General features: G+C 39.8%; 1 protein-coding gene across 1 annotated transcript in view; it reads right to left on the bottom strand.

Moving 5' to 3' along the window:
- LOC311154592 (cytosolic phospholipase A2 epsilon-like) overlaps positions 1–22,557 on the bottom strand; it is a gene marked incomplete at both ends in the record, with an annotated part of 32,593 nt that extends 10,036 nt beyond the window's left edge. The window contains 11 exons of the mRNA XM_084207226.1: positions 1,036–1,171; positions 1,797–1,834; positions 2,327–2,419; positions 2,661–2,824; positions 3,532–3,595; positions 4,346–4,388; positions 4,803–4,843; positions 5,687–5,818; positions 9,108–9,244; positions 20,695–20,767; positions 22,531–22,557. Of these exons, the coding sequence (XP_084063352.1) occupies positions 1,036–1,171; positions 1,797–1,834; positions 2,327–2,419; positions 2,661–2,824; positions 3,532–3,595; positions 4,346–4,388; positions 4,803–4,843; positions 5,687–5,818; positions 9,108–9,244; positions 20,695–20,767; positions 22,531–22,557 (948 nt within the window). The remainder of the gene's footprint in view (positions 1–1,035; positions 1,172–1,796; positions 1,835–2,326; positions 2,420–2,660; positions 2,825–3,531; positions 3,596–4,345; positions 4,389–4,802; positions 4,844–5,686; positions 5,819–9,107; positions 9,245–20,694; positions 20,768–22,530) is intronic.
- Between the last annotated feature and the right edge of the window lie 1,773 nt (positions 22,558–24,330).

Raw genomic sequence — 24,330 nt, 5'->3', positions numbered from 1 at the left:
CTAATTGTATGGAAATTGTGTTGCAGGAAGACAAATTTCTCTAAGAAGCATAGTGAGAGAAGAGGAGCCCATTGACATTTTCACACACATTTCCAGGCAATTGCATCAAAGAAATACTCAACTGTTTCCTGATTCAAATCAAACATTTCAGGTCAAAACAAAATATTCTGATTTAGATTTACCTGACTATAAGGAAATATTCCCTTGCTGGAAAATCTGAAAATAATAGTTGGAAGTACTTCTTCTGAAAATTCTTATACTTAAGAAATTGGTGGGGTTTTCTCACTGAAACTATTGTGCCAATGAGAAACAATGCGGTAGTAAGATTAATTTTTGAGCAGGGGCATAATTCATAATGTCTAAAACCATGCTGTCATATATTACCTAATATGCCTTTGGTCCACCTGTCCTGGACAAAGGAGAAAACACAGGTGGAAAAAGTTTACCAGCTCTCAAGTTGGTTCTTCATTTCTCAAGTTCCTGATCACACATCATGCTCCTTCCCTAAAGCACCAACCATCCCCATGCTAGCATGGACATTAACAAATACAAACCCCAGCTCTGACAAGCAGATTAGAGAAACAATGCTGAATGTCTTTGTTCTATTTGAGGAACTACAGCTGAAATTATGAGCACTAGAGGAGAGTCTAAAATAAGACACCTCATCAGCCAGTATTATGTATCACTTTAACTGGTAGATTTTCTCCCTCCAAAAATCTGATAAAATACCTTATGAAGTCTTAGTAACTGAATGATCAGCTAAAACAGTCAGACTATCCAGGTCTATAATGCACAGATGAAAAAGAAATTGAGAAAAAATTCTGATTTATGACATTATGTTTTCAGGAAAAAAGTGTATCAGGAGGGTTTGATACTAGCTTTTCATCTAAAATAGAAAATGTAGAAAAGCATTCCTCAATGATTTACATGGTGTGGTGAATGTACCAGGGCTAGCTAAAGAACTATATGCAAAAGGCTATGAGCATAATATATTCCTGTTACACACCATGTTACAGTACCTGGTGCTCCCCATACCTCATGATCTTCTAGGTCTTGCTCTAATTGTAGTGCTTTTTTCAGAGCAGAAGCCACAAACTTCTTCCTTTTCGGTAGGAAATTTTTCTCCTCTGTACATAGATCAAACTCCAAGCGAACATCCAAGTTTCTGGACCTCAAACAAAGTCCCGGGTTAAACAGGTTGTGCACAATCACTTAAAATTAATACCTGGATGCTTGCTTACGATTTGCAACTTTATTATGAGGCTTAGAAAAGCTGCTACCCTGGCCCCACAAAAGCACACTACAGATAGTACAGATAAGGCAGAGAAAAGGCTGATGAACTGCAAAGTAGCAAAATCTTACAGAAAGAAATATTCTTTATTACTACACTGTTTTTCAGGAAGTGTCTAACATGAATACTGCAATCCATATCTGGATACTATAAACAGTGAAATATTTAGAATTTCTTGCCTCAGGACTGCCAGATTTTAGAAATAGAAATACTCTGTATTTTTTACAAATAAAGAAAGATATCTTTTTCTAAATATATAGCTCTACGTATGTTGCAACGAGAAAACATTATTCTCCCCATCTAATCTGAACTTCTGTAGAGCAGCATAACAGGAAATTTCACGTAGCATAGTTAACTACCTTCTGGACATGGGTAGTGAACATAGGTGAATAGGTAAATATAATCATTGACTAAATACTTTCTCCCTTAGTTACAGAAATAGGCTAGAAGGCAAAAAAGTGTATTATTTTTCACAGCCGCAAAACCCTAGGACAGAATTGCTTACCAGTCATTTGACTTCACATGTAAATTGATTGTCTCATCCTAGGAATAAAAACACCATATAAACACTGGAGATAATTTTACATTCTTTACCATCAGCACTGGAGCCCTTCTCTTTTTCTAAAAGCCACATTGAGCCAGAAAGCCATAACAATCAGAAAATCCATCAAAATCTTAAAACTTTTCCAACTCCACTTTATTTTTTTTATATTGTTTTACACTAAAGATAAAGAGAGCAGTATACAGTAAAAACCAACACAGCTCTGCCAGTGTGCTCCATCCTACCTCATCATTTGCATTTGCTCTGATCTGCATTTGTCCCTGAGGTGGTCACAGAAATCCCTTTGTCATGTGTTTGGCTGTAATTTTTTTGTTCTGCTAGGTTCATATAAAAATGTACAGGTCCATGGTGTTAGGAACTATTAGGAAGCTAAGGGCACTAACAGTTATATATCTAAATCCCTACTTCACACTGATCTAATTAACTCATGGTCTATAGCTTAATATTTATTTTAAGAAGTTGGTATCACTCACCTTTGCTACTGTCACTTTCTCACGGAATGGAAGTGAATCCAGAGGAATAGTGAGGGATGCATGGCAGTCTTTTTTGTCTTCACCTGAAGTACACTGAAAAATAAATAATAATGTAGAGAAATATTTAATGTATAAACCATACAAAACCACTTTTTTCAAATGGGGTCCCTGTCCAGCAGTTTTCAAGTTGGCATTTAATATTTGTATGTCTTAGGGGTTACAACGCTGTTTCAGAGATAGCTCTTTATTAAATATACAGACTCTTTCCATTTGCCTCAGTCAAGTGTAGAAAACCATGATTTTACTGTGCTTGCTCAAGCTAATGATCACATACCGAGCAGAAATGGGGTATCTTCTCTGCTAGGGCCATGCCCAGCTCTGACAGGCTGTACTTGATGTAATGGAAGTTCAGGGGCTTCAGAGGTTGCCAGAAAGAGCCCAGTGACAGGGTCTGGCTCTTCTCATATGATCCCTTCACTGAAAACAAGAAGTCTTTTTCTGAAAAAAAATCCAAACATGAAAAATATACAGAGAAGTTAATGACTATGATCCCAGAAATAGAACGTTAAATGGTCTTTCAGAAGTTTATATATAAATCCTTCAACAATGCTTAAAAGCTTCCAAACTCTATTTATCCAGCAAGGAAACAGTACAAGAAATAAGAGAAGAAAAGCAAACAAGCAAATCAAAAACAAACCACAAAACACCAAAAAGCTTATAAAGCTGCAGTAGATGTTTTAAAAACTCAGACATACAGTCAAATTGGACAAAATCTAAGTTGAAATAGAAATATGTATTTTCTTCTACTTTACAGCATTTATAAGATTCATTCATTTAATTTCAAAGTCCAGTTCTTATAGTTAGTTAACACAGACTGTAACTGTTGGATCCGTGAACATGCATATACACTCCTAACTGTCCAGTTCCTGTGCTCTAATTGTAAGAACAATGTAGAAAAATTACCAGATAAGAAAATGACAAAACAAACAGCGAACAACCAAAAAACCCCAATACACACAGACAAAAATTTAAACGAAAAAATCCCAAAACAAACTAAACAAATGAAAACAAAAAAATAATTAAAAGGAAAAACAAAAACCAAAAAACCAAAACCAAACAAACAAAAGCCCCCAAAGCAACCAACCAACCAAGAAAAGTCAATTAACCTAAAATAAGGGGGTTTTCCTTCTAGTCTGAAGTCTAACCTGAAGGTTCTTTTTTTGTCCATTTGCTGTCCACTAGGACTTCCAAGCAGGAAATTTCACGAGACTGTAGCAGGGATAAAAAAGGAGAGGTTAAAGTATATAAAACATGCCATATCTGGGTCATTTCATTGCTATCTCTCTTTGGTCATCTGGGTCCCTGGGGTCTGGAAAACAGTCCACCCCCTGTTTGTTAGGCTGATAGGAGAAAGACTTTGTCACTGTGAAAATGTGACAGGTTTCAACTGAAAGAAAAATTGGTGTGGTGGTTTTGGACAGGACTGGGAAGAAAAAGGAAATAACAGGGGGGCAAATGGGAGTGTCCTGAGACCTCTTGAGGGTAAACTGATGGGTTGGCCAAATCACAGGGATGTCCTTGCTTCCCTGCTTTGGTGAAGCTGGACAGTCATGTGCTACCTCCTCTAAGTAATGACTTAAGGGCAGCTGAGAAAGCAACTTCCATATCATCCTGTGGAAGTGGGGAGAATAGGATGGCCATGAGGGAGCCACAAAAGAAGTTCCCCAAAGGAATGACAGAGCAGCAGTGAGTCAGTGAAAGACCACTTCAGGCTTTGTCAATAGGCTTGACATCAGCCTGTGGTGGTTAACAGGTCTCTGAGTATCCCAAATGAGTGTGCACATTCTTTCCTAACACATCTCCTGCAAGGAGCAGCACGACAGGATGGCTACCAATGTTTGACTCCCATCTCCCTCCCCTTCAGCCTTGCCTGCAGTGAGGTGTTGGGGCACCTACCAGATTCACCATTCCTATCACTTTTATGAAAACAAAGACAGAGGAGCAATAGTTTAAAATTACCACTAATACACCATTAGTCACAAGCTTTTCAGGAGGGACTGGACTGAAAGAGAAAAAAATGCAATCAGAAGTAGTATCACCTAAATACATCCTTAAATGAACATCAAGGAATAATACCTTCCATGAAGTTTGTCTTGTCCAGCATGGTCTCAAACATGTAACTGATTTTTAATTTAGGGACACAAAGGTGATTTTCCTTTTTTTTAACCATAATGGTAAAGAATAGTTGTAATAAGTATGATGACTGCAATTCTTATTATCCTCCCTCCTTCAGCAAGTAATAGGATAAATTAATAACTAGGATGATTCTTGCTAGATGAGGAATACAGAATTTTAGCCAATATGCAACTAACTTCATCAACACCAGCCATGCTGAGTATTTTAAACTTTATTATACTAAATGCCAACATACGTTTGACTGCTTACAAAGGGGCACTTCCCTGTGGATGTTACTCACATGGTCTCCGATGTAAACTCAACCTCTAGCATCTCCTGCGTCTGTAAGAAATTAATTTATTATAAGCATCTGAGGTCCTGCAGAAGTAACTGTTGGCTTAAACCTCTACAAACTCTTAAAACTCTTGACTTTTTACTGTGTAATGTTATCTGAAGAGGGATACTGCTGAATAGAAGAGGGCATTTGCAATTCTGATCAAAAGGACTCCTATAACAGACAGCACACTGACCAGTGCCTAGAGAAGTTAAGGCAGACTGCCAGCCCAAATCACTGTGCAGCTGAATACCCATATGTACCGTATAAGAAAAGTCAGTGAAATAGCAAATCTATGGAAGTATCTAAGTTGAATACCCCCATCCCATGTTGAAGTCATCATGTAAGTGTTCAGGCACACTTACATCAGCTGATTTTAGCAGCTCAGTGTGGATCTTTGGATTATTTTTGGGTATATCAAAAAAATAACAGGGCAAGGAACCAGTTTTTAAGGGATACTGCAATATCTGTGCCAGAGTATGCCCAAACTCATAATTGCTTTTGCCAGGAAAAGAAATTCTAACAAAGAATCTTTGTGCAATGGTGATGAAGTTTTGTATTTCCAACAAAACCTATTTGAGCAGCAGATTCAAGAAAGAGGAAAAAAAGGCAACTCTGGTGTCAGAAAAAACCACCTGCTAAGTGGTTGGATGAGCTAGCAAAAGCCTTCAGGATCATGTCCTTGTCTACTTTGCTGATAAAAGTTTGGAAGGTTCTTCACAGGGTATATGAAGTGCATACCAAGAGGAAATAAACTCTTCTACCTACAATTACTTTAAAAGAACTTATTTATGAGGTAATATTTAAAAAATGTATTTTCTTCCTGTGACCAAGGCAGTTTTATCACTCACCTTTGGATTTAGCTGAAATGTCAAGTGAACAGTTTCTCCAAGCTGGATTTTAGCAACATCAAAAAGAACAGTGAAGAGGAGGTCATCTTTAGTGACTGCATTTTCATCGTAGACTTTCATCTCAAGAATATTCTGTGGACAGAGGTTCATAATTACAATCCTATGTTGAGACCTTACAGAGACACAAAATGATGCTGATGTACTCAGCATGTTAAGGAAAACAGATAAAGCATGGGGAGAAGTGAGAGAGCATGCAGAACCTTTACATCCACACAGAGATGAAGAAAGATATTCTGAACCTAACACAGAGTCGGGTTTGTTGCTTAGTTTTCCTGCAGAGTAATTTAAATGACAAAAACTAGTAGAACCACTGAATATTGAAAGCCATGTTTGGCCTCCAATTTGGTTTGAGGTCACCACTTTTTCCTGAATTGTCGGAAACCAACTAGTTGTCAGACTTTGTTACTATTGGTAGAATAAAAATCATTGGATATAAGCAGCAATTAAAATATATTAAGGATGTACCGTATAATTACTTCATAGTTGCATAATTTTATCCTGTAAATTATTAAACAGATCACATGTGAATAATTACCATGGAATCTACAGAAAGCGATATGCTTTTGTTAAATTGCACAAATACCACTGTATAAATCTCCTCCTCTCCCTCCTCTGTCACTGATCAGCCTGTTTGGATATGCAGGAGAGGGTAACAGCCCCTCCTGTGCCTGATTAGTAGCTTGACATGGGCTGGCTCAGAGATGCCTCCTGGGTGATGCTGAGCCAGTGAGTGTTAAGTCGGTGGGGCAATAACTCAGGCCTCCCTCAATACATTCAGCAGCTCATTTTCATGCAAATTACAGGGAGCGCTTATCTCAGATTCTTACTTATGCATCAGATTTTACTTGCTAAGAGGCTTGATGTTTATTAATTAAAGACACACAGTTAGGTTCATGGTCTCACACACAAACAGACGGAGAAAAGAGTGAGCATGTGAACTTTGTTGTCTTAGAAGTTCATAATTTATCTCAGAATGGTCCATTCCTAAATGTGATAAGTGATTGACTAGACAAATACACTGAAAGGAAGCCACTCCAGAATCCAAGCATTCAATTTTGACATCTATCGTCCTGCAAGAAAACACCAAGGGAGAGATGGCAAATAACCTCGAGTTTGCAATTTACTGTCAGAAGACAGAAATGCTGTTGACCTTTAAGGCCACCTCTATAAAAGTATTGCCCTGAGGTCAGCCCTGTCCATGACACTTGCTAATAGAAATACACAGTCAAGAGGCAGAGACAAGCAGCCACAGCACCCTGATTTATAGGCCAGCCATAAATAGCCTGTAAAGGATAATGGAAGGTGGTGGAGATGATATGCTTAAAAAGCAATAGTCTGCAGTTAATAGAAGGCAGGCTTGCACTGAAGAGCAGATCAGTTTTCCTAGCTGTGATACTGCAATGGGATATCCTTATCTGGCTTAAATGACTGACTTATTTTCTGAGTGACCCAACAGATTCGCAGCCCAGCTACTCCCAGCTGGCCAGGAGAGGCATGCACAGGGTTCTGGTTAGCCAAGGGAGATCTCTGGCTGTGCCCCTGGCATGCTGTGTGGGAAGCAGCCAGGGTGTCTGGGCAGTTCACTGTTCCTAATTCTCCTGACAGAGAATATAAGGGCAGCATCACTGGGAGCCAGGTAATGAACAGAGACAGTCCTTGGCAGGGCTGTGTGCCACCAGCTCTGGGAAGGGTCACTCTCCTGGAGCTGTGGGAATTGCTCTTGCAGCACAAGCCTGGGAAACACTTTCTAGCCAACTGTTTTTCAGACACTCATCAAAACAGATGCCCATCAGTAAACACTGTTGTTCTTGGGAAAAACCAGCACAAACATGCCCAAACATGCCCTGTCACTTTTCTTCCACAGTGACAGTGTATTATATGTTTTTTCTGAGTTCTGGCTACCATAATTTGGGAAGATGAATACCTCAGCAAAACACAAGACAGGAAAGAAAAAACAACCAGATCAGCAAACTCTGCTCAGAGGGTAATGAGCACAGGAATTGCAGCATGTACAGAGAAACCTGCAAGAGCTTTATCCTAACTGCTGAGCTTTGGTTGTCCTAGATACATTTTTGCAGCCTACACTCAAACAACAGCCACCACCACCATGCTGTTGTTGCCACACACTGAAAACTACTCCAGCTAATGCCGCATGTCTTGTCTCCTGCTACAAATTTACTGAAAGTAAACATAAGGTCTTCCCAAACACTACTTCTGAAGAACTAGTTCAAGCAGCTTCCATGGCCAAGGTATTTTTTTAGCTGTTCTGTGTGGTATTGCAGTTTTGAAAAATTTTTCAGGAAGAGCAGGTGCTCCTGTGCAAGAAGTGCAGATCAGTGGGTGTTTGTTCCCATGCTGCAATGTTTGTCCCTTGCCTTTCACCTCTCTGATAACCCTGCAGGGCTTCATGAAATTGTACCTCACTGGCATTTTGGAAGAAGTTGGATTTCTTTTAGGTTTGCAGGGAAAGCACTGGCTGTAGGCCACAGATGGGCAGATGTGAAAGCTGAAAGCCACCTAACAGGGCCAGTACCACCTAACTGTGGAAGAAAGCCTGAGAACACGTATCATGGGCAACTTCTGCAGTCTAAGGCAAGAGGGATTGTTCACTGGCGATCCTGTGGTGTAGGAATACATTGAGCTATTCCAAATGTTCTTTTGAAGGAGTTTATCAATTCTTGAGACAACCAGGGGACTGGCCTGCTGACTCTCTAGTGTCTCTCTAGAGTCCTGATCTGGTCCCAGCGCTAGGAAATGAACAGTGCAAGCTGTAAAGCAGAGATTGATTGCCCCTGATGGGAAGTAAGCTTGGTTTACTTAGCCTGCCACTGATCTTTGTGGACTCCAAGACCCTGATGTTGATGGTGCCTTTTAGAGGGAGAAGATAGTGGGACTTGCAAATCTTCTCAAGCTTTAACATCTATCATTATGATAAAAGTACATCAAGTTCTCTTTTGCAAACTTCAACTGTTGCTTTGTGAATTTTTTTTATTTCTGGTCATTACAAAGGAGTAATAAAAAAGTACAGCCCTGTGATGCTTTCACTACCTAGCTCATACATATCTTTTACACTATTCAATTTACTCTGAAATTTTCACATTTATTAGTGAAAAGTTGTGATTAAAAAAGGAAAAGTGAAAAGTGATAGAACACCATAGGAATTGTTATGAAATATCTCGGTTAATATTTATATATCAGAAAATTAAATTTAATTTTACTGCTACATTTTATTCCAAATCCCCTTACCAGCATCCTTATAGTCCTTCGTACATATTTATTTCTGGTTTTATTTTGCCATACATATTGATCACACCATGATATCTCTGCTCTGAAAGAAAAACAAATGCACTCTGCTTCTTACCTTTACTTGGCTCTGGATCCTGAAGCAAAATGTTTCATTCCACACTGGATCTTTGCAGTTCTTAATGGTTTTGGTCCGGACAGTCTCCGGGGAGGCAGTGGGCAAGGACAGGCTTATGTAGCAATCGGTTTGGCTAACTGTGTTTGAAAAGATATGTTGTAACTAACAAATTACTACAAATATCTTAAAGCATAGCCTTATAGCACTGCATGTATACAGCAAATTGCAAAAAGAAGGCATTTCAATAATTTTTCTGACAGCTCTTTATTCAAAACTATTCACTGCTATTTGTCACCTCCTGCAAGTGGGAGCTCAGGTAATGAATGGAGATTCAAAGGAACTGCTGCAATAAAGGCAACTGGCAAGAAAAGAGTACACAGAGCTAGTTTGACTTAACAAACCCATTATTGGGTACGTGCCCTATTGGTTGTAAATGAAGAGATTTCTGTGATGGAGAAGAAAAATGCCTATACATTTTAAGAGGACCTTTTTTCAAGAGTAAAATACTTTTTTAACCACCTTCTCCATCTGGTCTGCTGCCCCCACATATCTGTAATCCAGTCCATGTAATGAGCTGTCTCACCCAACGTGTGATCACATACCTTCACCATGAAAAACAATATGCAAAAATAGCAGCGCACTTTTATCTTACTGTGATTTAAACTCTGAGTTCTGATAGAGAAGAAAATTCTAATTTCTGACAAAGGTAGTAATGTCACAGAAGATTGCACAGTGAGCTACAAGTAAGGCATTAAATCTTAATACACAGCAGTGGCTTTGGGTTTGTTTTGTCTCCCGACCTGTCTGGGTGGGCACAGCTATCACAGCATCATAGAGTGGCCTGGGTTGGCAGGGATCTTTAAGACTATCTGGCTCCAACCCCCCTGCTGTGGCAGGGGTACCTCCCACTAGATGAGGCTGCTCTGTGTGCTGGGCACTGCCACATGGTGCGCATGAATTCTCTCCTGTGGGTTGCCAGAGTTCTCAGGTGAGAGGTACTCACCTGGGGTACTCGGATATCTGTGCAACTAATGTTCCCTTTGTGTGTTAGTCTGATATATGTGGGAGTTTGGTGGTGCTCAGGCATCTCTCTGATACTGCTAAGGAGATAATTGATTTTTATGAGGGAGCAATGCAGGGTATTTGCTCCTAAGAGTGTAAAACAGTTGCTGCCTCGTGAACTGGTGGTAATGAACTGAGACCGTGACAATGTAGTGAAGAATGCCGGGGCTCTCTACACTGTCATCAACCCTTTCCAGCCCTCCCATTTTGAGCATATCTGCTGTCCTTTAAAGGGAATTAACATTTCCTTTGTTTTCTGGGCAACTACAGCTGTCTCCAATGTCTCCAGCTCTAAAAACTTGTGTATTCACAGTATAGCTCAGATTTGGGTTTAATAACAGGCAGTTTGGTACTGTACATAGATACATACTGAGAGGCAGCATGACCAATTGGGTAACCTGCTGGAAAAGGTCTCATTACAGGTTAGTCCCATTCCCAGCCCTGTCACAGACTGCTAAGTCACTCTGGGCAATTGGTTTCATTTAAATTTATCTTGCTTCTCCATCTGCATTTCCCCACCAATAACACAGTGATAACTATCCTTTCCTATTTTGTAACCTGCTTGGATGTGACCCAGGAAAAGAGTCTGATCAGTAATTATATTATTCTTTCTCTACCAGTCTCTTGGGTCTCCTTCCATATTTTCTTTTAACTTGTGGGGTAAGCCATGCTGCAATGAATAGGTGTTTCTTAAAGCAACTTGTGCAATCAGGGTATGTATGATTTATCTTTCAGGTCTTCTGATACTGTCTGAACATGAAACATCTTTGAGTTTTTCAGCACACACTTGATTGTTTCACCCTTACTGCCCATAGTAGGTAAGAAGTTACTTTAACTTTGCAATAAGGTTTAAAAATATCCTAATAATACACACACTAATAAGACATCTGCATTTGTAATTTTAAAATGCAAATGCAGAATGTATGCAATACATCTGTTGATAACAATTTATTGGTGATGAAACTATTTATTTACCTGTCTCCCGCACACTATTTTTGAAAACTCTTTCATTGATTTTTAACATTTGAAAAAGAGATTTCAAAAAGAACTTTGCACAGTTAGTGGTACCAGAGGAGCAGGCTGTTTCTTCAGCAAATGCAAGTTATGCACTAATGATGTATGTGTGTTTTAGAGAATTCATTCATTTATGGTCTAGGATATCTCTTTGTTGTACACATGAGCTATGACTCCTGGTTTAGAAGAAAGGCATTCATTATTTTCAGAGTATCAAAGAAGCAATAAACTTGTGACTTACACTCTTGTATCTAGATAGAGCTGTGGTAGGTTCAGTTCTTCATTCTCTCTGAACACAACAGACCTATACCAATTTAAGAGGTTAGCAAGGTTGCTAACTCTTTAGCAAGGTTGCTCAGCCTTAATAAGAGCAAAAACAGAGTCCCAAAATCTGATGATCCACATTTAACACCAACTAGGTTAGCAACCAGCGAGGTCTCAATCTCAACATAGCCTAAGACAAGAATGTAGATGGAGACAAAGATATTTGACTCTGAAAACAAGCAATCAAAGGCAGGACACCGCACAAAGAATAACAAATTATACCCCAGAACTAAAATGTTGCAGGATGCATCTGGCAAGTTACATAAACAACAAAAATTTAATTACATTTTGGACCAGATCCCAAATACACAATGTTAAATGTAGGTGCAGGTGATGAGATTTAGCACTGAGATGCCTTTGCATACACTTTTAGCCCTGGAGAAGAACATGTGGATGCTCACTCAGTGTCTTCCATGTTGTATTCTCTTCCACTCTTTTCCTCCCTCCACCATAAACTGCTTTAACTCTTACCAGCTATTAAACATACCTAAATTGAAGAGGATTGCGTTAGGCAGCCTGGCATACAAGAAAGAGCTGAAAGACTTGAGTTTGCTAATTACACAGCAAGAAAAATGTTGTCAAATAATCAGTTCTGTAATGTCCAAATGATTGACACAAAGAGGATAATGATCTGTGTCTCTGTGTGAATAGAGGCAAAAATTAGAAGACTGCTCTAGCTCTTAGAGGATTAGCTCTAGCAAGAGAGATTTTATAAATTTTTTCTGGTAACTCACTTCAGACTGTTCTAGTACTCAGACATGTATGAAACCACGACAGACAAGCTAAATTTCATCCTGCTTCAAGAGATGAGTACCAGCCCAGGTGAACCTGTAAGGTGTCCTATGGAAATGCTGCTATGTAATTTCCATGTTTATGCTGTAAGGCAGAAAACAGGATAATCATGTCAGGCCAATTATAGTCCACGGAAAACAACTAAGCCATTTCCCTGCCAGGGTTGACTATCAGGGAAAGAAGCGATAGGACAACTTTATATGGGACACCAGCCCAAGGGATCAATTACCAGATAGCTGGTTGCTGTCGCCAGAACAACTCCAAACCTCCTTCTTTGACACCTATGAAATAAGACTGTAAGTTCCTTGGAAGAATTACTCCCTTCTCACTCTAAAAAGGTACAGTGTCTGAGGAATAAGTCCTAAATCCTTACATAGATTCTCCAGGTACCATCACAATACAATCATCAAAATTAAGCAACACAAAAAGCAACACAATGTAAAGAAGAGAAACCTATGCGCAGCTTAAGTACAAATCATGCATTTCTGTAGGCATACCCTTTTTAGACTTCTTAAAAGCATTGCCACACTTTCACTTTTTCCACCCTCAGATAATCAGCCAGTAAGACCCAAAATGTTGTATATTTTTGGAAAAGAGGTATTACCAAACAGATTTTCCTTGTTCCACCTTAGACCATCTTGGGGTGATAATGTGGTGCAATCTCAGCTCTATCGCCAGCTAAGATTTTTAAGAAGGTTCTTTCATTTCCTTTTAAAAATAAACTAGCCAAAACTAAGTCTTGGTCAGACATCAACGCTGTTGATGCAGATACAGAGGGTAGTTAGAGCATCTAAAGAAACCAATATCAGAAGAAAACATCATAGAAACAGATTTGGAAACAGGCTGCAAGCATACACACAAATGCTTTGGATTTCAAAGAAAACAGGAGTGGGAACAAATACCAGAAAGAGCTGAACCACCAAATCAACACTCACAAATTTTCTTTCTTGAGAAAATGTTCACAATAATGTTGCTCACCCAATAAGGGAATAGAAACAAAATTGTTTTAAAAGTATAGCTAAAACTTTTTGTTTCCTTAAGCATCATTATTTTGACTCAGAAATGCCTCTGATAAGGCTTTTTTGGTCAAGATTGGTCCTAAACAAGTAAGAAAAGATGAGCACCTTTGTCAGGAAAATATTCAGAACTATTGTCAATTTAACTGCAGAATACGATGCAAACAATAGCACCAAAATTTGGAAGTGAATCTTGCTTTTAACCTTCACTGGCTACTTACTGCAGCACTACTTTATTGTCTCCTGCTGAGAGTACAGTCATAGAAAGTGCCCAAGAGAGGAGCCATAGTCCCATGGGGACATTCTCATGTATCTTCTCAGCAGTGCAAACTATCACAGCCATGTCAAATCTAGCCTTTCTACTTTGCATTGGCCTCCCACATAATAGCAAATCACATCTGGGCTCTTGGTCCTTATCTACAAGGTTATCAGTGTCCTCCATTCAGCAAAAAGGTTGCCCAGAGTTCCAGAGAGCATCACTGATGAAGGACCTCAAGCTCTGAGAATCTTGCCTATGGGCAGGGCTTTTCCTGGCACTGCTCCAGGTGTTCAAAACCTCCACAGTGACCAAGGCATACCACAGGCCTTATTGCATTGTGCTTTTATTGTACCAATCACCTCAGTGGCGTTCATCTACGTCCATTGGTAGGGAGGCTGAGAGACAGATGCACAAAACAAAACATGTCTCTGCTCAGAGGGCAAAGAATGAATCCCTAATGACAGATATCAGTCACACTGCATAATGCATAACTGGATGAACTGCAGATGCTGCTGTTTTTGTTGAAACCGGAACAACCAAGACAGGTACTGAGGTGGAAAAAATCTATTTGGATTCAATGAACAAAAATGTATTTAAGTATATTTTTCATAACAAAATATCAAACATGAGAAGCTGTACCTTTGCCCCATGTCCTGGTTCCAGCCAGAGCAGGGTTAATTTTTGCAGCAGCCAAGAGGGGGTATGGCCAGGACCCAGAGGCTATTGCCCAGAGATGGGGGAAGGGAGTCTCTTCATTAATATTGTTGCTGTTACTGCTTCCTTTGTTATCTCATTGCTGTTTCCAGTAAATTGTTCTTATCTCAACCCATAATCTTTACCTTTTTTTGACTCCAAGTCTCCTCTCCAGCCCACCCAGAGGGAGAAGCAAGTGGCACTTTGTTGGGAGAGTCTTAGTGGGAGCACTAAATTGGGAAGTACCATTTCTAAACCACAACAGCCTATCAAATACCTCAAAATAACCTGAAGCAATTACTATAATGAGTAAACCTTTGTTCTCAATCTTCTGTTATTTATGAATTATCAATAGTTATAATAATTGAATTATCAATATCTGTTATTTATGAATTCCTTGAATGTCCAAATAGCAAGTAATAGTACTGTCAGCACAGGTTTATTGATATTCAATTTGTGGTTAATGTTTAGTGTCAAGCTAAGCATACTTTGGTCCTAAACTCAACACACAATTGTGCAACAGTAAGCAGGACATAGAGTAAAATATGGTCCTTATCAAGGATGATCAAAAATTCCAAGGTACAATAATTTCAAAGAAGATGTGGGAAACTGTAAGCATGGGAAAAGGCAATGCTCAGCTCATTTTCTTAAATGGTGAGAAGGCGTTACTCAGTTCAGCCCAAGGAAATGTGTAAACAGAAATCCTATTCAGAAATCAAAGAACACACTTTATAATTATCTGTTTTCTGAGTACAAACTAGAAAGGTACTTCCTGAGCAGAGTCTGCCACTGCCTTTTAACTTTGAAAGCCAAATGGCGGCGGAAGAATGAAGGATCTAGAATCACTACATGGACCTGTGTCCTCCCAAAGCATGTGGTTCTACATTGCTGCCATCACCACCTACTCATTCCAGCCTCTCTTCTCCACCTAAGCTTCTCCCTTGTTCATTTCCATTGCCTCCACCCTTTTCAAACCTGTTCTAAAACTGGTTTTGATTTTTAAAATATTTTTAAATATTTTGAAAGCTGTTTTATCCACTTGTTAACTAGAAGCCCCCACTAAACAAGATGATGATGAAGCCTACTAGGAACACATAGAACCATCACAGCCCTTAAAGGTCATACCTGTTCAAGGAAGGACAGGAGATGCAATGCCACCTGCACTGGCACGGAATTAAAGCACAGTAGCTGATCTCACCTTTCCTTTTGAGACAGAGATGAGCATACTATTTACCTAACTTTCTTTACTTTCACCAGTCTCTCAGTCAGTAAATCAATTCAACTTCCTCATGCCTCTATGAGGCTCCTGGTGTCCTTGCTGAAGCCCTGGCTTTGGAAATGAGCCCTGGTTTTGAGAAACTCTTCTGCTTTAAGACTACATCAAGAATCTAAAGGAAGCCATGAAGGAGCATCACACACACAATACCTTTGACCACCAGGACTGCTTTCTGTTCTTGCACACAGAAACACACAGAAGCCAGCATGGCTGCAAGAAGATGCATGTACACCTACACACAACACATTGATACCTAGCAGAAGAGATGCAATTATTTCCACAGCTGTAAGGAGATGTGCAGAGCAAGTAAGGGTCTCTTTGATTGTAAATAGCATTGTCCTTTTTAGTGGCAGCTTATGCTGGCTGCTATCAAGGCACAGAGAAGGCTTTTTGTCTCTACACTATTTACCATTAATACAATACAGTAAATTGTATATAGTACAATATACACTACGCTCCATCATGGCCATCAAATACTTGAAAAAAGGAAAAAAAAAAAGAATTAATCTTCTAGATTAGAGAATACAAAACAGGTAACCTGAGGGAAACTAGGTTTATATATGTGTTTGGTAACAACGAACTCAGCAAGAGCATGAGCAGGCTTTTGGTCACATGAGTTGATGAAACCAAGAAGAAGACTGAATAGAAAGGAACATAAAGAAATGCAGCTATGAAACTGATTCATATAATACTCACTGAGATTATCCATTCAGTTGTTACTCCTATTATTAACTGTGGTTATGACTTTCTTACAAACATAATCAAGACCAGGCCTCCATTTCAACAGGTACCTCAGTAGTTGTGCAATTAGTTCTTGAACTTGATCTAATCAGCTTACAATTACAGTAAAAAAGCCCTGCTCCGGGATATGACATCACAGGGAGGATCTTCTTGTTATTACTGGCTGGTTTTGTACCTGTTTCAGTTTCTTAACCAGTTAGGAAATCCCTGTTTACAGGATTTGTTGCAACCTGGCAGTTATCCACATAACGACTTCTCTGTCCTTGTGCAGATCCTTCTTGCCAAGCATTTATTTTGGGCTCTTTTAGGCTTTCCTCTCCATTGATGCAAAAGCAGCCTGTCTGAGGAGGCAGTGACATCAGAAACCTGAATGAGGTGCCTTGAAAAGACACTAACGCTCTTTTTAAAAGGACCACATCCCAGGATTATTCTTAACCGCTGCAAACATCAATGACCATGGGAAGCAATTTCACCCTAAAGTGAGTGTGCCATTAGCACTGGCCAGCCCAGGCAGCTGCCTGTTGGCACTGACCACATTGCCTGACTGCTCTCTTTGCACAGACTGCTGCTACCCTCTCAGAGCAGTGGTACAGTCAGAGGTAAAGTAAAAGGAAATATACACGGCACGTTGTGAGCATATCTTCCATCAGTCCTTTCCACACACACTAGTTTCCTCTGGAGAACAAGGCATTGAAAGGGGTTTTGTTATTTTGATGGTGCTACACAGGGTTTAGGTGATAACACTGGTACTACTACCTTCCAACTTTTAAAATCAATAGGTAGTGTAGCATTGTGAGCTTGCTATGAAATTACATAGCAACAGGCTCAGCCAGATTTAGTACTATAGCTACAGAGGACCCTAAAGCTTTATTGATTGAGAATGCTGATTGAGATTATATTTACATACTAAAGAAAAAAAACAAAAAAAAGTAGCTGTAGACTATTCCAGGAAAAACTGTTTGTAGCCTTGGACTTTTCAAAATACTAATTAGGATGTGGCACCAATTCTAAAGACATTTTTTGTTTTCTGAATGGAGTATTTCTGTTAAATACAGGTATGTAGAAAATGTTAAGTTTATATTTCACTTGTAGCCTGTGAAGCAAGCAGTTTTCTCTTCCAATTTGCAGTGTAGAAGATATTTTATCTCCTGGAAGATCAGTGAACCCAGCCACTGAGAAAAGGGCCACGCAAAACCAGATTTGCCAGCTGTGCCAGCCCATGGCCTGCTGTGACTGCAGCAGCAGCCTCTGGGATCAGTGAGTGCTGGGTGTGCTCCAGCAGGACTGTACACAACAAGGCAGGTCTGGGCAGCCACACTGAAAACGAGGTGTGCTCTGGAGAATTTAAACAACACATATCCATCTCTTGTTATAAGCAGCATATGGGGTGAAATGCAGTGGTACTTGGCTGGCAGATAAGTCTCCCCAGAAAGTAATTGTGCCATGTTTAAATGGTGGAAATGCAGAGCCCCGCATAAAGCTGGCTTCTGTGAAATAACTGTGGGACATGAACAGAAAAACTATGCCCTCTTCCAGTGATCTTCTCTGGTGGGCAAGCTTTTGGAAAACAAGAACATGGAGAGCCCAGGCACCTCCGCTTGTGACTTTTGCTCCTGATGCTATCAGTGACTCCCCATTTTGTTGGTGCCACAGGTAAGCCCTGTTGGACAGTTGCAAATAAATTGCATCCTCCAGGCAGATTTTGCAGAAATGCTGGATGTATTTATGAAGATTTGTGGCAGCCACAAAGCTGTCTCAGTTTTAAAGCCAGAGGTAGAGGCAGTCATATAATGATTAGCATTTTGCAATTCTTGAGATAAATACAAGGGGGCGGTTGTGTTGGTGTAAGAGCTGACATATCTAATATGCAAAAAAGCCTTTTCCCACCAGCCTGAAAAGGACCAGGTCTCATGCAGGCGTTTCTGCTGCCCATGCAAGGCAAAGAGAAAAAAGAAATGTCTGTAACTATTTAGTTAGCAATTTAACCATATAGACCTCCCCAAAGAATAACATCCTGAAACTGGGAATGGTGTTTTCCTGTGAAACTGAAAATGAGTATCTTGGTTCCTGTCCAGAGCAAAGTGAGATGACAAGTATCAAAATAAGATGCCCTAATGGCCTCCAGAAGCAAATAATTTGGGGTATGACAATTAAATGCAAACACTACTGTTGACTCAGAAGCCAGATCCTCAGCCACAGACCTCAAGAACCACAGACCTCTTGGAAAAGTGGGGCAGGGACAAGCATGATTCAGTGCTTGTCATACCCCAAAGCATTTATTATAAGCCAGTTCTGGGGACATGTTCTCAATTCAAATAAGATTTTGGACTGGTCTGGTACCACTATTCTTCTGAATTTTCACTAGGAAAATTTAGCCGAACTCAAACATGCCTAGAAGTTGCAACAGCTATGTCTTCATTATATGTACTACTTAGATTATAGTTACCTGATAACTTTCATAATTAGCAAGCCATTCCTTCTGGTTCATAAGTAAGCCTTATTCCTAACAGACTTTAACGCATATTAGTAGCCTAATCTTTGTTGTTACACTTACACCATGTACAAACACAGCCTTTTGTCTGATAGACAGGGAAAAGGTCAATAGCATGATTAAAGGTGATTGCCATAGCTAACCCATAATAAAAAATAAGTCCTATGTTATATGTCCATGTGCATGACATGAACTCTGCAGGTAGCAGTCCCTCTGCACAAAGAGGGTCCATTAGGTGAGCAGTGCCACAGCTGAAGGAAAGCAAAGTTGCTCATGCTTGATAGACAGTCTTCCAAGACCAGATTCTGACTCCAACAGAGCACCAAGGGCTCTTTGCAGCTGGAATTCTTTCTGTGCCATCTTTCAACTCTCTGTCTTCATCTCTGTCACTCTTAACTTTAAGTTGTAAAGAAATAGTAATTAAAACAAATAAATGTGAGCCACATAAAGAAGTGTGCTACACTCTCACACAGGTTTTGTCATTCATATAACGCTTTTTAACAGTCTTGTTTCTTGTGCAGTGTGTATGACACCATGTGGCATGGCTTTACTAACAAAATTATTTGCTGTGAGAGAGTGTACATGCATAGGGGAGATAAAAACTCACTGACTCTCTGCTATGACATTGGTAACTTGGTCCAGATTCTCAGAGGGTAAACAAAATGTGGTGCTCTCTTGCACACAATAAAGAAAGGCAACTGGGATGGGGAGTGGGTGAAGCAGCTCCTCTAAGACCCTGTCACCTAGCACTGCTTCTTCTGCCTCTTTCTATCAAAGACCTTCTTCCACATCTGGCTTTGGAGGCAAATCTCCAGTGTTATAGCTTCAAACCTGAAGTCAGGTAATCAATCACCTGCTCAAAATGAAGATCCAGGATAAAGACTAATAAAAGATAAGCAGCTAAGACAAATAGCTACAGATTTCTGGAAGTTCTATTGTCTGTAAGAATGTAAAGATCATCATTTCCAAACATAATAAAGGGCTGAGAGAGAGAGAAACATCCCTAATTTTAAAGCCAGAGGCACACATTTGGTTATCAGCTCCGCGGGGGGTTGTCTTGATGCTATTGCCTATCAGGGCAGCTTAGAAATCCCTTGGGGTGGTAACATGCCAGAAAACTGTTCAGCTGAGATAGAAATGACAAAGAGGAAATTGAAACATCCTTTCACTTTTTTCTAAAGATTGGCTGTTTTCAAGAAAAGGCAATATCCCTGTGCTAGACACAATGGCAGAAAACCAAGAAAACCATAACAATATCCATGGAGGCAAATATACTTGCTGTGTTCACTTGGTCTTATTTGATACACAAAGGTTTATGTTCACTTCCTTTCAATTTTGTTCTTGATTTGTTCTTTCTGAGTCAGATATTTGAGATACTGAGCTTTCTTTCTCCTACCTGAGTAACAGCTGATATTTTTCTCTTTCACTCCCACTTTTACCCATTCCAAGTCCTCAGAAAAATTTCAGTGGTACTTGTTTATCCTGAAAAGTCTACTTCAAATACATTTCAGTGAAATTTTGACAGAAAAAAAAGTTGTTTGACAATAAGATACATAGTGCTCTTTCTACCTTTTATTTTCTTTAAAGCAAAAAGAAATTTAAAAATGGCAGCTGAGAATTAACACTGGAATTTGTTCATTAATCTAGCTCTGAACCTTTTTAGCAGTTAAGGTAGTTTAGAGTACACCACAGTAGACATTTTCTATTTCCACTAATAATAGCAACATGCTATAAACCAAAATGCACTGCACATATAAAAATGTATTCAAAGCATAGTCCAAATTTAAATATTAATCAATATTTGAAGCCACGGTGTCACTTCATACACTGATACCAGTTACAATGCCAGTAGCGAGCACACATTCTTTGCTTTCAGAACCAAACTACTAAAAAGTGCAAAGAAAGACTGGGATACTCACACACATCTGCCTTTCTCAGATTTTTCATTCTTATGATTTTCACAAAGAATGAACAGCAGGGGCATTCATCACTCTGCAGAAAAATGAAAAAGTTTATTACCTGCATTAACGTTAAATTGTTTATGCTTCATAAAACATGCTCTCCCACAAATTCCTGATGCAATTTTCAAAGCCATGCAGCAAAATTGGAAGATGAACTGCTTGCACTATTTTGAAAGTTAAAATCACATCTACATAGAGTTTAAAAAATGGAAAAATTTTGAAGGAATATTCCACTGTGTGTATATGTCATTGACAGAAAAAATAATTTTTTTTGTAGCACTGTTTAGTGAGTGAGGCACTATCAGCACAATACAGCACAGCATGAAAAAAGAAGATGCAAGAAAACAGCTTTGGAAGAGATGTTAACAAGACTTCCCCAATCAAACCAGATGATGGATATTTGCAGAAGGATCATTAGCTGAAATGTCAAGTGCAGAAGGAAAGGCAAATAACAGACCTGACTCAAAACAATTATAAATTCTTGCAGATTTTAGTACCTGAGACTTTAGCTATTGCTTCACTGAAAGCATTACCTAGTTCCTCTCCCATTCTCTACTAGGAAAATGACTCCACCAAATTCCTTAAGGGAGTTATGTCACTTCTCTCCTTTTGTCCAGTTAGGAATCGATCCAGGTGAGAAGTTACAAATTCTCCCATCACTCTCAAATTATGATAAGCTGACCTTGGTATCTTTTTATGTCTAACTCCAAAAGAAAAGGGCATGTTTTAATGTAATCTGTCTGGGTTTAGGTTCTGGGTGGAAAAAGTCTCCCCTCACCCCCCTATCTCTAACAAGTCTCTACTTTTACTCTTGATGCTGGTTTCAGTGATTAAGGGAAAGGGGAAGAGCAGAGAGGACAGTCTCTTTCCTTGCTTTCTATGCATACTTTCCACACAAAGAGCTTTGCCAGGTTCTGTTTAGAAAGATGAATTTGTAGATGATTAGTGTTTCTTTGACTAGATTGGTTAGACATTCATGTGTGGTATTTCTTAAGCCATGGGGAATGCCCCATTTGAGATCTGCAAGCATCAATACACATTTATCTCAACACATATCTTTGTATATGGAGAGAAGATCTATAATCTCCATTATACAACCAGGGAAGCAGGGCACAGAATAATCATAACTTGTTCATAGCAAACTGAAGGCTAATTTCAGAACTGAGATGGAGACAGAGTGTGTTCATTCACTGGAACCCAACAGTCAGTTTTAGGGCTTTCCCTCCCACTTATGTTTCATCAAACAAATAAACAAACAAAACAAAAGCAAAAAAAGACAACCCCCCCCCCCCCCCCAACTTCTGAGATGGATCAAGATTTTTTTGTGCATATGCCATGGACAAATACAAAACTAAGACCATCACTATTAATCACTGGTTTTAGGCAGTGACCTCGCTGTGTGCATCGCTACCAGGTGGCTGCTAGCACAGCTAACTGAACACCATACATTTTTATAGCCACAGCTGGCAGATGCTGCACTGGGAAAGAGCACAGCTTACATAATGCTTGGGTCAAACCACAGATTCATCCCAAATTCACAGAAAGTTCCTGTGTGGCACTTCAGAAGGTTCCCAGCCTCCATGTCAATCAGCCACTGTGGCTGAACTTCGCTACCAAGACTTCCTCCACAAGTCAACTAATACCAGCAAAGGTATAAGTCATCCTTACATAAATAAGTAAATACATGCATGAAATTAGAAATAAAAGCTCTCAAAGTCCTCTTCTCCTGAGCAGAATTCCAGCCACAAACACACCCCAGGCCATCTTCAGCTCCTAGAGCTTTCACACCCTTACCTCACGAGCACTCCAGTATGAGCCCATCCTGCTCCCATCTGCTTACAAGTCAGAGATGGATTGTCACTTCACTGTCAGAGGCAACAGCTGTGATTCACAAACTACCTCTGCAAAATTTAAGGAGGCACCTGCTGAGGAGCAAGTGGTATATCCAAGCCCCACCTTCCTCATTGCATGGAAGGGAAAGTATGAGAAGAAAAGGGGAGGGAGTTTGCTGGGTTTATTTGATAGCTAAATACCAGAGGTGTGTGTTTGGGGAAGGCTGTACACACCAAGGTGCCAAGAGTTATCAGCAATTCAAGATAAGGGTGTGATAACACGCTGCACTTATGCATGGATATCTGTGTTTTAGGAGCCTCAGCAATTAACAAACCAGAGAAGATAACAGTAGCTGTATGTAGGCACACAGCACCCCAATCAGCAAACAAAAGTATCATAAATGAAAAACTTTAGAAGGCCTTTTCTTCAACCAAATTGTATTTATTTTCCTTTTCTTGGAGATAGAGGGACTGAAGTTGCTTATTGGTAGATGTTTTCCCTATTTAATTTGTATATTTGTTAGCAGGATAAAAATTTTCCTGCTTTCAGAAGACTTGCACAAATGCAAAACTTCAAGGCACACATTGATTCATCTTAAATGTTAACATCTTGATATTTTAAACAATGCAGTGTCATCCAATTGTGATGTAAAAATGACGCCAAAGTCTTCAAATTTCTGGCAGAAAATTGTGCAGGAGCAGAATAATAGCCATTGTATGAGTCCAGCTACCAACATGCCCAGACGTCTGATATGAAACCACCTCTTCAGAGCTGCAGGAGGTGATAATATTTGCTCAGAGCAGCCACAGCCTGTCTTCCCCTTCCACCCCCACACACCAGGAAAATACACAATAAAGTAATTTCTGACCTTACAGCTTTTCTCTGAATGAAAATTACTTAAGTAAGCAACCATTTTAGGATTAGGAATCTACCCTCAATAACCTGTCAATTAAAGAGATGCAAAAGAAGCGTAGCCAACAGGTTGAAGGAGGGGATTCTGCCCCTCCACTCTGCTCTTGTGAGACCCCACCTAAAGTGCTGTGCCCAGCTCTGGAGCCCCAGCACTGGAAAAAGATGGACTGGTTGAAAAAAGTCCAGAGGAAGGACATGAAGATAATGAGAGGGCAGGAACACCTGTTAATACCCAGACCATGGAAAAATATGTTTTCCCCTTAGGTAAACAATTCCCCTCCACCCCCCCACCCCCCCCAAAAAAAATACAAAAACAAAAAAAAGCACACCAAAAAACCCCAAAAATGCCACTACAAAAAAAAACTCCAAACACTCAGTAAAACACAACCAAGCAACACTGAGAAGCTGTGGTGGTTAGATCTTGGCTGGATAGCAGGTGCCCACCAAAGTCACTTCATCATGCACCCCATGCTTTTCAGCTGGACAGGGGAGGGAAAACTAAATGAAAGGCAAATGGATTGAGTTTAGGGCAGGGAGAGATCCTCAACAATTATCATCAAGGCAAAACAGACTCAACATGGGGAAGTCAGCCTAATTTATTACAAATCAAATCAGAATAGGATAATCAGAAATAAAACTTAAATCATAAGACACCTTTTCCCCACCCCTCCCTTCTTCTCGGGTTTTATTTTACTCCTGATATTCGGTACCTCCTCCACCCCAGCAGCTTCACTTTCTCCAGTGTGGGGTCCCTTCCACAGAAAACAGTCCTCCATGAGCTTGTGCAACCTGAGTCCTTCCCAGAGGCAGCAATTCATCACAAACTGCTCCAGTGTGGGTCCTTTCCAT

Source organism: Fringilla coelebs (genome assembly GCF_963513975.1).
Source record: "Fringilla coelebs genome assembly, chromosome: 6".
NCBI classification, from domain to species: domain Eukaryota; kingdom Metazoa; phylum Chordata; class Aves; order Passeriformes; family Fringillidae; genus Fringilla; species Fringilla coelebs.
The sequence above is the reverse complement of the archived record's forward strand: the minus strand, read 5'-3'. Positions and strand labels throughout refer to the sequence as shown.